The 13,192-nt window shown below is 43.5% G+C and overlaps 1 protein-coding gene across 1 annotated transcript; it reads left to right on the forward strand.

Moving 5' to 3' along the window:
- The first annotated feature begins 203 nt into the window (after positions 1 to 203).
- On the forward strand, positions 204 to 12,929 carry LOC130387114 (myosin-7-like). The gene is made up of 39 exons (XM_056596102.1): positions 204 to 314; positions 1,591 to 1,661; positions 2,294 to 2,508; positions 3,118 to 3,261; positions 3,484 to 3,640; positions 3,740 to 3,767; positions 3,869 to 3,965; positions 4,050 to 4,142; positions 4,263 to 4,326; positions 4,410 to 4,508; positions 4,679 to 4,782; positions 5,017 to 5,155; positions 5,266 to 5,384; positions 5,515 to 5,664; positions 5,768 to 5,938; positions 6,036 to 6,345; positions 6,450 to 6,517; positions 6,635 to 6,840; positions 6,918 to 7,041; positions 7,235 to 7,371; positions 7,463 to 7,718; positions 7,810 to 8,052; positions 8,142 to 8,318; positions 8,437 to 8,582; positions 8,668 to 8,758; positions 8,839 to 9,228; positions 9,356 to 9,482; positions 9,570 to 9,688; positions 9,780 to 9,976; positions 10,155 to 10,338; positions 10,484 to 10,649; positions 10,733 to 10,857; positions 11,002 to 11,310; positions 11,404 to 11,607; positions 11,691 to 11,987; positions 12,063 to 12,167; positions 12,263 to 12,358; positions 12,454 to 12,588; positions 12,818 to 12,929. Exons 3-39 carry the CDS (start codon positions 2,308 to 2,310, stop codon positions 12,836 to 12,838), a joined length of 5,799 nt encoding a protein of 1,932 aa, XP_056452077.1. The 5' UTR covers positions 204 to 314; positions 1,591 to 1,661; positions 2,294 to 2,307; the 3' UTR covers positions 12,839 to 12,929.
- The last annotated feature ends 263 nt before the right edge of the window (positions 12,930 to 13,192 follow it).

The following is a 13,192-nucleotide window of genomic DNA, read 5'->3' on the forward strand; positions in this document are numbered from 1 at the left end:
GTGGCACATGGTCCCTTTCCGTCCTGGTAAATATTTGGCATAAGAGAGGACAAAGTGTGGGGGAATTATAGATAGAAAGCCAAGCTTATCTTATTCCTGGCACGACTCCTGAAAAGTCACATTATTTGGAGTGGGGATGTGGTGCCAAACCGGTGGATAGGGCAGTCAGGGGTGGTGCTTTGGCCTTGGAGGGGAACCGGGGGTTTATATATTTGATCTCTGCCACCCCGCAGGTTAGAAGCTGCTCGCTCTTCACCTGTGAAACTGACTCCCTGCTCTTCCCCTCTCTCGGCCTGTCATCACCTGGTCCAAGTGTAAGTCTTGATCCAATCTCCATCTGGTCTAAGTCTTGTTTTCAGCTAGTGTCTGCCATGGGTCCTAGTTTAAGTCTGTCTTCAGATGGTCTTAGTTTAAGTCTGTATTCACCTTGTATTAGTTTAAGTCTGTCTTCAGCTGGTCTTAGTTTAAATCTGTATTCACCTTGTATTAGTTTAAGTCTGTCTTCAGCTGGTCTTAGTTTAAATCTGTATTCAGTTGGTCTTAGTTGAAGTCTGTGTTCAGGCGATCTTCACCAGTTCCTAGTTTAAATTCTGACTTCTCTTTAGTGTAAATCTCCTCGGCTGGTCTTCACCTGGCCCTAGTGTTACTCGTAGCCTGAATAGAAAGACCTGTAGGAGGCTTGCTTGAGTGATGGATTTTATTTTACCATTTTGATTCAAATTATGAACAGCACTGTGTGTTTAACATTAAAATACATAATAGTCAAGGATGACACAATAAAGCCAGAAGGATTATTTCCATTGTGGTCCCTGATAATCCTCCATGGTTTTCTAACCCCCGGTCTGTTTGTATTGTGCCCCGGCTGTTTGTCTGCATTAACACTCAAATTCTAAGTTCCGATCATCTCTTTCGGTTTGGTACTATATATTTTATATATTAATAATATTGAGTGTAATAATCATCACCATGTATATAAATAGTTAATGTTCCCAGATGGCAGATTTAAATGACGCTGGGCTGGGGGTCTACTGCTCGCCATTCTCTACCTTTGTGTTGTTCTCTACTAACCCCTCAGCATCGTAATCACTGATGTTATCCATAGTCACTCTTACTGGCACTGTATATGTATAATAAAGTCCCCCTAATTTCTCGGATCGTAGTATTGTTTAATGATGTGGCTGACTCCAAAGACGTGCTACAATCAGGCGTCTTTTCTTTTCTTGTATTTCATGGTATTTCAATTTGTCCCATCCTGTGCATGTGTGATCCCATAGGGTGCGTTGCATCCCAAATATTTCTATATTGTTTCAATTCTATCTGGTGCGTGGTGTCAGGGATAGCTAGCAGCTTAGATCCTGGGGCTGTTACCTTCAAATGACGGCATAGTCAACCTGGATGCTAGGCTTATTCTTTATAAAGCTCACGTGGTGCAAGAGATGATAATTGATCATACCTTTCGTCTGAACAACATGAAAGGTATCAGAACTACATTAAGTAGTCCTTTCTGAGCTTTTCCTGAGGCTGCTTAGAATATTTAATAGGATGAATCTGAGAGTTAACAGTATTGTGTTGATGCCCACTCTCTTGCAGGACTTAGTAACCTCCCTTGCAGGTGACCACTAGCTGAAAACTGCAACCAGCTCTTGGCCCAAGGTGAAAAGGTAGTCAAGGCCCTTTGTATTTCAAAGATGAAGATTCTAGCCTACTCCTACAATGTTTGCATTTCATCGCTCATACCTATCAGCTGTAATTAAATGATGAAAGCACATGACCTGACCAATGTGTGAAACATTGGAATGAAGTAACAGCTGCACTAATCTGACTGACTCCAAGCCTTGTTATGGCGATGTGATCACAACAGATGACCCTATCCCTCAGTGTGAGAGATAGGGCTCAAATCTGTAACTGCTGGAGTGATATTTCATAGAGAGATAGGATTAAAGATCTGTAACCACTTAGCAGGACCATCTCCAAAATGCTTTATCGCATATAGAGACAGGGTTAACTTAAAAGACAAGTAACAGGTGTACTGCAGCGTTTAGCACACTTATATGTAGAGACAGGGTTAAAGACCTATAGCCTCTGTGTCGTAGCGTACAGCCTATAGAGACAGGGTTAAAGACCTATAGCCTCTCTATCGTAGCGTACAGCCTATAGAGACAGGGTTAAAGACCTATAGCCTCTGTGTCGTAGCGTACAGCCTATGGAGACAGGGTTAAAGACCTATAGCCTCTGTGTCGTAGCATACAGCCTATAGAGACAGGGTTAAAGACCTATAGCCTCTCTGTCGTAGCGTACAGCGTCACCATGGGAGACGCGCAGATGGCCGTGTTCGGGCTGGCCGCAACGTTCCTCCGCAAGTCGGATAAGGACCGCATGGAGGCGTCCATGCGGGTGTTCGACATGAAGAAGGAGTGCTTCGTCCCAGACCCGGTGGAGGAGTTCGTCAAGGCCTCCGTCATCAGCCGGGAAGGAGACATGGCCACCGTGGAGACAGCGAACGGCAAGGTCAGAGGTCGTTCCCTTTCCCTGATGGGTCAAGTGTTGGCATCTGGAACAAAGTGGTGCAGAAAAACAGATTGATGCATTTTTTATACTTTAATACCTGGAGGAGCCTATTGTCAATAACGACACGAGGAAAAGGTTTGTAAATTGTTAGGGTTAGGGTCTAGCACATGTGGGAGTAAATCCTTCTAATTCATACAATTTATAATTAAAATCAGATACTGCTAGACAGAGAATTTTGAAGAGGTACCGCTGTGTATCCCGTTACAAAGGTCAGTCCGGTTCTGTAATGCTCCCTTGCTACTTGCAGAGCCCAGTGCTTGTTAATCTAAGTGAGAATCTGCTACTGCTCAAGAGGGAATTAATAAGTGAGTGTAAATGCTGTGATGCCGTGAAAGCATCGCTGGTCTGCACATGGCATTGAGCAACACGTTGACAAAGTCATTGTAACAGATTTGATTAAACCCTTATTTTTCTACATACCCCTCAAATGTATTTCTAAATAAATATTCAATCAATCCTGCAGAATCCCTTTTTTTGCCATTAGTTCCCGCAGGCTTTCTAATGATTATCGTGCCAACATTTTGTAATGCTGTCTTCATTCCTCCCCAGACGGTCACACTCAAACAGGTGGATCTTCTGCAACAGAACCCTCCCAAGTTTGACAAGATCGAGGACATGGCCATGCTGACCTTCCTCCACGAGCCCGCCGTGCTGTTCAACCTCAAAGAGCGTTACGCAGCGTGGATGATCTACGTGAGTCCTCTCTTCACCCGTCTCTTTGTTTCATTTGTTTACTTTCTGCAGAGTTACTTTCACTGCATATAGTATATTGTATGTACTTGCATGATGTTGTGAGGTTGAATGTGCTATTGAATAAAGTGTTAAAAGCGCCAGCTAAATAAATGTAACCTGATGTAAAGCTAGAGGTGTTTTTTATACATTCATACATTTTGAGAGCATCCTCTATTCCCTCAGACGTACTCGGGGCTGTTCTGTGTGACGGTCAACCCCTACAAAGCGCTGCCCGTCTACCACCAAGAAGTGGTGGTGGCCTACAGAGGAAAGAAGAGGAGTGAAGCTCCTCCTCATATCTTCTCCATCTCTGACAACGCCTACCAGTACATGCTGGCAGGTGAGTAATGGGCACTGTGATCTTTGTTCTTCTGAAATGTACATCAAGCCCAAGTACGGATCTTTACCATGAACAATATGCATGTTTCTTTTTTTCCAGACAGAGAAAACCAGTCAATTCTGATCACGTGCGTAGCATTGATGATTCATTAATAAACAATATTGTCTGATGAGGATTAACCATCTTATCCATCTAATGTACATTAATCCTACTTGGTTGTGATTCCAGGGGAGAATCCGGTGCAGGAAAGACTGTCAACACCAAGCGTGTGATCCAGTATTTTGCCAGCATCGCCGCTTCAGGCAAGAAGGACACCAAGAAGGAGGTCACTACCTGTTTGTATTGATTTAGATTTGACATTGTCCTCATCCTAGTTTCATTTAATCTAAAACACTCCCCTTTGTCACAGGGTACATTGGAGGATCAAATCATCCAAGCTAACCCAGCTCTAGAGGCCTTTGGAAACGCTAAAACCATCAGGAATGACAACTCCTCGAGATTTGTATGTTTTTTTCACATATGTATAGCAGAATTTGATTGTTAGCTGTAAATGTCTCCCAAAAAAATATGACAATCTGCATGCACAACAATTCTTAAACCAAACATTTCCTTTTTTTTTTAGGGCAAATTCATCCGAATTCATTTTGACACGCGAGGGAAGCTAGCCTCTGCCGATATTGAAACATGTAAGATCATAATTTTCTATTCAGCTCAAGATGTTGGGGGGATTTACTCATGACTTATTACCTCTAAATGATATTCTTGCCAGACCTTCTGGAGAAGTCTCGTGTGACCTTCCAGCTCAAGGCTGAGAGAGATTACCACATCTTCTACCAGATTCTGTCACAGAAAAAGCCTGAACTTCTTGGTTAGTATGAAGGAGGCCCAAAGAAAAAGGCCCAAATATTTATTCAAATGTTCACTTAAACAAATTGAATATCCAATTGTAGCAGGTTTAGCATTGATGTATCACAATACTACGACTACTATTCTAAATATCCTAATGCCTGCCTTCTGAATCCCACCTCTGCTCTCTAGAGATGCTTCTGGTCACCAACAACCCATATGACTACGCCTTCATCTCCCAGGGGGAAACCCAAGTCGCCTCCATCGACGATGCAGAAGAACTGATGGCAACAGACGTCAGTCCCATTGTTGTTTTAATTTCACCCTCTGGAGTTTGAGAACCAGTACATTTATAATAGGGAACACGGCATGAAGTATAATATAGAGGTCAAAACTTCACCGGGCACAGAAGAATAAACGTTATCGCCTGACTGCTGGGCATGGGATGCATTTGAAAGATTAAAATAAATCTCTGTTGATTCAGGAAATCACAGATTTTTGTCTGACTCCTGGTTGACCTGTCTTGGTAGAGCGCCTTTGATGTGCTGGGCTTCACTCAAGAGGAGAAGAACACTGTGTACAAGCTGACAGGGGCCATCATGCATCATGGCAACATGAAGTTCAAGCAGAAGCAGCGAGAGGAGCAGGCGGAGGCTGACTGCTCTGAGGGTGAAGACATTTTCTATTCCCTTTTTATTCCATTCAATCCCGGCAAAAGGATAAATAAAAAATGAATGACCTTATCTTTAACACACTCTTTAAATATTTCCACCATAAAGTGGCTGACAAAGTTGCCTATCTGATGGGCCTGAACTCTGCGGACCTCATCAAGGCTCTCTGTCATCCAAGAGTCAAAGTAGGAAACGAGTGGGTCACAAAGGGACAAACAGTCGACCAGGTGAGTTGACTGGACATTATGATTAAACATATGGAGGATTATATGTGATCACTTAACACACATACACTGACATACTACATCATTCGTTGACATTTAACAGTTATGTGGGTATTGATTCACTATTCCTCAGGTGAGCTACGCTGTTGGAGCTCTGTCTAAAGCAGTGTACGAGAAGATGTTCCTGTGGATGGTGGTGAGAATAAACCAAACGCTGGAGACCAAGCAGCCTCGCCAGTACTTTATTGGCGTGTTGGACATTGCTGGATTTGAGATCTTCGACGTGAGTGATAACATCCTAGCTCAATAGTGAACAAGCAGCAATGATCATTGGCCGACAGTGGCAAGTGTGAGAGTTTAAGCATGTTCTCCTGTTCTCCTTCAAGTACAACACCTTCGAGCAGCTCTGCATCAACTTCACCAATGAAAAACTGCAACAGTTCTTCAACCACCACATGTTTGTGCTGGAGCAAGAGGAGTACAAGAAAGAGGGCATTGAATGGACTTTCATTGACTTCGGTATGGACTTGCAGGCCTGTATTGATCTGATTGAAAAGGTAAGATATGGCAATAGTTCCCAATTGATTAAGTGGCCAAATACATATATGATGTATAATAATATATATTAAATTACCCACCTTTTCCTCTCCTTAGCCCATGGGCATAATGTCCATCCTTGAAGAGGAGTGCATGTTCCCTAAGGCCAGTGATGCCACATTCAAGGCCAAGCTATATGACAACCACCTGGGGAAATCCAACAACTTCCAGAAGCCTAGGCTTGTCAAGGGGAAACCAGAGGCCCATTTTGCCCTCGGTCACTATGCTGGTGTCGTTGATTACAACATCAATAATTGGCTGGTGAAGAACAAGGATCCCCTCAATGAAACTGTTGTGGGACTTTACCAGAAGTCTGCCCTCAAGCTACTTTCTGTCATTTTTATGGGCTATGCTGGAGCCGAATCGGGTACTTTCTCCTTACTTTTTACTTTACTTTACTCACCGACCATCAGATACAGACATAGTATATCATATATTGTGGAATACCGAGAGCATGTTTTGTCTTGACAGCAACGGCGGAGAAGAAAGAGAAAAAGAAAAAAGGGGCATCATTCCAAACTGTGTCGGCTCTTCATAGGGTATTGTGTGACATTTATGTTACTTGTTAGAGAAGTAAAGTCTATTAGCAGTTAATAGCTACAACATAGGAGAGTGAGAATCACTCACATTCTTCCAAACCTTTGATGACCTAACAGGAGAACCTGAACAAGCTGATGACCAACTTGAGGTCTACTCACCCTCATTTTGTCCGCTGCATCATCCCCAATGAGAGCAAGATTCCTGGGGCCATGGAGAACCCTCTGGTGATGCACCAGCTACGCTGTAACGGTGTGCTGGAAGGCATCAGGATCTGCAGGAAGGGCTTCCCCAACAGAATCCTGTATGCAGATTTCAAACAGAGGTAATATCTTCATTGTAATGGGATACAGCCTAATTTTAAGGTTGTGAAGTTGATCATTGTAAATATGGCCAGTGCAGATACCGCATCCTGAACCCTGCTGCTATCCCTGAGGGACAGTTCATCGACAGCAGGAAGGGAGCAGAGAAGCTATTGGGCTCTCTGGAGATTGATCATAATCAGTACAAGTTTGGACACACCAAGGTACAGTAAAATATGGTACAGTAGGGTATAGTACAAACACTAGTGTCTCGGAAGCTAAAACATCTGAGAAACTATTTTCCAGAAGGCAATTTTATCAAAAGCTGTGAGCATAATGCATACATGTTTTTGATTCAATATCATCATAACATAAGCAAGAGCTTGAATCTCAAGGCCATAACATGGATTTTCTCAGGTGTTCTTCAAGGCGGGTCTGCTGGGTCTGCTAGAGGAAATGAGAGATGAGCGCCTGTCAAAGATAATCACTGGGATTCAGGCCAGATCTCGCGGCCTCTTGTCTCGCATTGAGTACCAGAAGATCGTGGAGCGCAGGTATCCGTAGCTTCTTATTTCTTTAGATACGAGAGCTTAATAAATGTGACGGTATTCGGTGGTACACTTATCCTCATTGTTTTCTCTTCAGAGATGCACTACTGGTAATCCAGTGGAACATCCGTGCCTTCATGGGAGTGAAGAACTGGCCCTGGATGAAGCTGTACTTCAAGATCAAACCTCTGCTGAGATCGGCAGAGTCAGAGAAAGAGATGGCCAACATGAAGGAAGAATTCCTGAAGTTGAAGGAGGCTTACGCAAAGTCAGAGGCTCGCAGGAAGGAACTAGAGGAGAAAATGGTGTCTCTTCTCCAAGAGAAGAACGACCTGCAGCTCAGTGTTCAAGCTGTGAGAATATTTTGAATAGTGTTATTTTTCCGCTTTATTATTAAAGAAAGTATTCAAATAAATGATACAAATATAATTTTTTCTCCGGTAGGAGCAAGACAATCTTTGTGATGCAGAAGAGCGATGTGAGGGCCTGATCAAAAACAAGATCCAATTAGAGGCCAAATCTAAGGAGCTAACTGAGAGACTGGAGGATGAGGAAGAGATGAACGCTGAACTGACAGCTAAGAAGAGGAAGCTGGAGGATGAGTGCTCTGAGTTGAAGAAGGATATAGATGACTTGGAGCTAACGCTGGCAAAGGTGGAGAAAGAGAAGCATGCAACTGAGAACAAGGTAGGACAAATCCTTTGACAATCCTGAGAATCATAGATGCAGCATTGTAATTTCATCTTAACATTAACAAATCATGGCCACATTTGTAGGTGAAGAACCTAGTGGAGGAAATGGCTTGTCTGGATGAAATCATTGCCAAGCTCACCAAGGAGAAGAAAGCCTTACAGGAGGCTCATCAGCAAACACTGGATGACCTACAGAGTGAGGAAGACAAAGTCAACACTCTGACCAAGGCCAAAGCCAAGCTGGAGCAGCAAGTGGATGATGTAAGAGTCAAATTAAAAAATATCATAAAAAACGTGATTGAAACCATCTATCAAAACTCATAGCAAAAATATATATGTACTTCACCTTCTTTGTGTACTTTACGTCAACCATTCATAGCTCGAGGGATCTCTTGAGCAAGAGAAGAAGGTCCGAATGGACCTTGAAAGAGCCAAGAGAAAGCTGGAGGGGGACCTGAAGCTGACCCAGGAGTGTGTGATGGACCTGGAGAATGACAAGCAACAGCTGGAGGAGCGTCTCAAAAAGTAGGATTGGACAAAAGCAATGCTTTTTCTTTCATCTTTAATTTTTTTTCAAAATTCTTACTAATGAAATTAATACTTTTTCCAGAAAAGACTTTGAAGTCACTCAACTAAACAGCAAACTTGAGGACGAACAATCCATAATTATTCAGCTCCAGAAAAAATTGAAGGAGTTGCAGGTAGAACAAAAACCATCATCTTACCTAAAATGATCATTATGACGTGATATGAAATTATACAATGTATAATTTTGTATTAGGCTCGTGTAGAAGAACTGGAAGAGGAGCTTGAGGCAGAGCGAGCTGCCCGAGCCAAGGTGGAGAAACAGAGAGCAGACTTGGCCAGAGAGCTGGAGGAGATCAGTGAGAGGCTGGAGGAGGCTGGCGGAGCAACATCTGCCCAGATTGAGATGAACAAGAAGAGGGAGGCCGAGTTCCTGAAGCTCCGCAGAGACCTTGAAGAGGCCACTCTGCAACACGAGGCCACCGCTGCCACACTCCGGAAGAAGCAAGCTGACAGTGTGGCCGACCTTGGGGAGCAGATCGACAACCTGCAGAGAGTCAAGCAGAAGCTGGAGAAGGAGAAGAGCGAGCTCAGACTGGAGCTGGACGATGTGGTCTCCAACATGGAACATACGGTGAAGTCTAAGGTATGTGAATCCTCGGCAGAAGATTACCAGAAAAATAAATAATGGTTTGCAAATGGAAAAAACACTTTAAGAGATTTTATATAAAGGAACATATTGTAAAGTTGGGGTGTTCTTCATGTCTTTTAAGATTAACTTGGAGAAAAGTAGCAGAACTATGGAAGATCAGATGAATGAATACAGAATCAAGTGTGAGGAATACCAAAGATCTATCAATGACTTTGTAACTCAAAGGGGAAAACTTCAGGCTGAAAATGGTCAGTATGGCATTGTTACTACTATCAACTGTTATTTTGATTTTAGAATAATTTCTATTTAACAAAGCTTCATTTGTGAATTTCAAGGTGAGTTTTCAAGACAGCTGGAAGAGAAAGAATCTCTTGTCTCGCAACTGACCAGAGGAAAGACTTCTTACAGCCAGCAGCTTGAAGATCTGAAAAGGCAGTTGGAAGAGGAAGTCAAGGTACACAACCGGAAAATGTTAAACTTAGCCTAAGTCTTAGTCTTAGTCTTAGAGATGTGTCATTTAATTATCCTTCTCCAAATGTATTCAGGCCAAGAATGCATTAGCCCATGCAGTGCAGTCCTCCCGCCATGACTGCGACCTGCTGAGAGAGCAGTTTGAGGAGGAGCAGGAGGCCAAGGCTGAGCTACAGCGCAGCATGTCCAAGGCTAACTCAGAGGTGGCTCAGTGGAGAACCAAGTATGAAACTGATGCCATCCAGAGGACTGAGGAACTAGAGGAGGCCAAGTAAGTGTATTTGACTTTTCACAAATAAACATGACATTATTAGGAATAAGTTATTCAAGCAAGCTCAAATAAGATAGTCTTCAATACGATTATGACTTCTCTTATCACTGCCATGAAGAGAGGAGAGGAATCTATTGAATATGGTGCATGCAATGAAGACTGGATATTTCTTCCACAGGAAGAAGCTGGCCCAGCGTCTTCAGGATGCCGAGGAGAATGTGGAGGCAGTCAATGCTAAATGTTCCTCCCTGGAGAAGACCAAACACAGACTGCAGAATGAGATTGAAGATCTCATGGTGGATGTGGAGAGGTCAAATGCTGCTGCTGCCGCTCTGGACAAAAAGCAAAGAAACTTTGACAAAGTATAACACATTTGCCAAATTTCATTGAACTTGCTTTTGAAATGCTCATTGATCCTAAGAACATATTTACATTAATTGATGATTAAAAATTATGAAAATGATGAGAAGAATAAAAACATAAATTCCGCTATGTTTGTACATGTAGGTCCTATCCGAGTGGAAGCAGAAGTTTGAGGAGTCTCAGTGTGAGCTGGAGAGCTCCCAGAAGGAGGCACGGTCTCTGAGCACTGAACTCTTCAAACTGAAGAACTCCTACGAGGAATCTCTGGATCACCTGGAGACCATGAAGAGAGAGAACAAGAACCTCCAAGGTAATGTCTCTGAATGCTTTTGCTGTGACGCAAAGTCCATCATGAACAACATTAATGTGATTTCCCTCTCATGTGATTGACAGAGGAGGTTTCTGACCTTACTGAGCAACTCGGTGAGGGCTCAAAGACCATTCATGAGTTAGAGAAGATCCGAAAGCAGATGGATCAAGAAAAGAGTGAGATTCAAGCTGCTCTTGAGGAAGCAGAGGTATGGGTGAAATATTCTGTAAATATGGTTCCCATTAATTAATAATATATTATTGATCGAGGTTGGAAAAATGCTAGTTTAAAGTGTGTGAGAAACAACAATGTAAAAATTACTCTGAAGTGAATACCATATCATTGAATCTAGGCTTCCCTTGAGCATGAGGAGGGCAAGATTCTCAGAGCCCAGCTGGAGTTTAACCAGATAAAGGCTGAGATTGAACGCAAGATGGCGGAGAAGGATGAGGAGATGGAGCAGAGCAAGAAGAACATGCAGAGGAACATTGATACCCTGCAGAGCTCTCTTGAGTCAGAGACCCGCAGCAGGAATGAGGCCCTGCGCATAAAGAAGAAGATGGAGGGAGACCTCAATGAGATGGAGATCCAGCTCAGCCAGGCCAACCGGCAGGCGTCTGAAGCCCAGAAGCAGCTCAAGTCTGTCCATGCTCATCTCAAGGTACATCGATTTAATGTGTTAAATGTAACTATGTACTACTTCTTGCCCTGGTAGGAAACATTAAATTAATTATACATTTCATCCCATCTAAAGGACTGTCAGATTCAGCTGGACGAATCTCTTCGGTCCAATGATGATCTGAAGGAGAACATTGCAATGGTTGAAAGGCGTAACAACCTGATGCAGGCTGAACTGGAGGAGCTCAGGGCCTTGGTGGAACAAACCGAGCGAGCTCGCAAGCTTGCTGAGCAGGAGCTCCTTGATGTCACTGAGAGGGTGCAGCTACTTCACTCACAGGTACAGTCAATCCTTCAGAGATGTATGCAATTTAGTTGCATGGCAGTGTTATCTAAAAGTGATTTTAAACATCTGTTGTCCAGAACACCAGCCTGATAAACCAGAAGAAGAAGCTGGAGGCCGATTCGTCCCAGCTTCAGTCTGAGGTGGAGGAGGCTGTGCAGGAGTGCAGGAATGCTGAGGAAAAGGCCAAGAAGGCCATTACTGATGCGGCCATGATGGCAGAGGAGCTGAAGAAGGAGCAGGACACCAGCTCTCACCTGGAGCGCATGAAGAAGAACATGGAGCAGACCATCAAGGACCTGCAGCACCGCCTGGATGAGGCTGAGCAGATTGCTATGAAGGGGGGCAAGAAGCAGATCCAGAAGCTCGAGAACAGGGTGAGTGAGCCAAGGATTTAAATGTAATGGAGCACAATTAGAACAAGGGATTTTTATCACTTCCTCTTATTCCAGGTGAAGGAACTAGAGAATGAAGTTGAAGCAGAGCAGAAGAAGAACGGTGAGGCGATCAAGGGGATTCGCAAATATGAACGTCGCCTCAAGGAGCTGACCTACCAGGTTTGGACCTCAGAGTTTACATTCTCCTATCACAGCATCCCCAGATTTAAATTTCAACCCAAAGATGCTGAAATGACTGTTCACACTATAAACAGACTGAGGAGGATCGTAAGAACGTGGCTCGTCTCGAAGACCTGGTAGACAAGCTGCAGCTGAAGGTCAAAGCCTACAAGAGGACATCTGAGGAGGCTGTAAGTCCATAACAGAAAATAATACTCACACCCGGCTTTTGTGCATCCATGTCATATGAGCACAGGCAGCAATTGTTGTGAACTGAATTCCACAGGAGGAACAGGCCAACACCCACCTGGGCAAGTTCCGTAAGCTGCAGCATGAGCTGGACGAGGCTGAGGAGAGAGCGGACATCGCTGAGACACAGGTCAACAAGCTGAGGGCCAAGAGCCGCGACGGGGGCTCCAAGGTTGGTAGCGAGGCTCAACTGTGCATGACACTGTGACTCCAGTAGATGCTGCCCCCTGTCGGCTCCCCGTCTCTCAAATGCTTCATGGTGTACACATACATGCTGTATAACCCATGTACTTATTGCTGATACTAATCGAAACCCATGAAACCTCACTAATATAAACCCCATCGAAACTTAACACATGTTTCTTTTGTCTTTCCTTCCCCACTTCCCCTTGCTTTCACAGAAAGGGTTTGATGAGGAGTGAAGCTCTGGATACTTCCTGCAATCCTATGTCTTCTGTGTGTAGTACAATGCTCACCACATATAGGATTCAATAAAAACTCATCATGCAAAAACCTGCTGTATCCTACTTCTTATATCTCAATAACTAAAATAAAGGATTCCAACAGAACAAAATCACAATCATTCAAATTACAGCGGGCAAAATAATAATATGCTGACTGACATGAAGACATTTAGTTACTATTCCCGAACAAGCTGATTTGTAGAGGTTTTCTTTTTGTGCTTACTAAATCCAAATTGTTTGGCTGCTGCTCCCTTTGATGCTATTATCTAACAAATACACTGCCCAAGATGGCTATGAGATAAGAGTTGAGGC

This window comes from Gadus chalcogrammus, chromosome 8 (genome assembly GCF_026213295.1).
Source record: "Gadus chalcogrammus isolate NIFS_2021 chromosome 8, NIFS_Gcha_1.0, whole genome shotgun sequence".
Classification (NCBI taxonomy): domain Eukaryota; kingdom Metazoa; phylum Chordata; class Actinopteri; order Gadiformes; family Gadidae; genus Gadus; species Gadus chalcogrammus.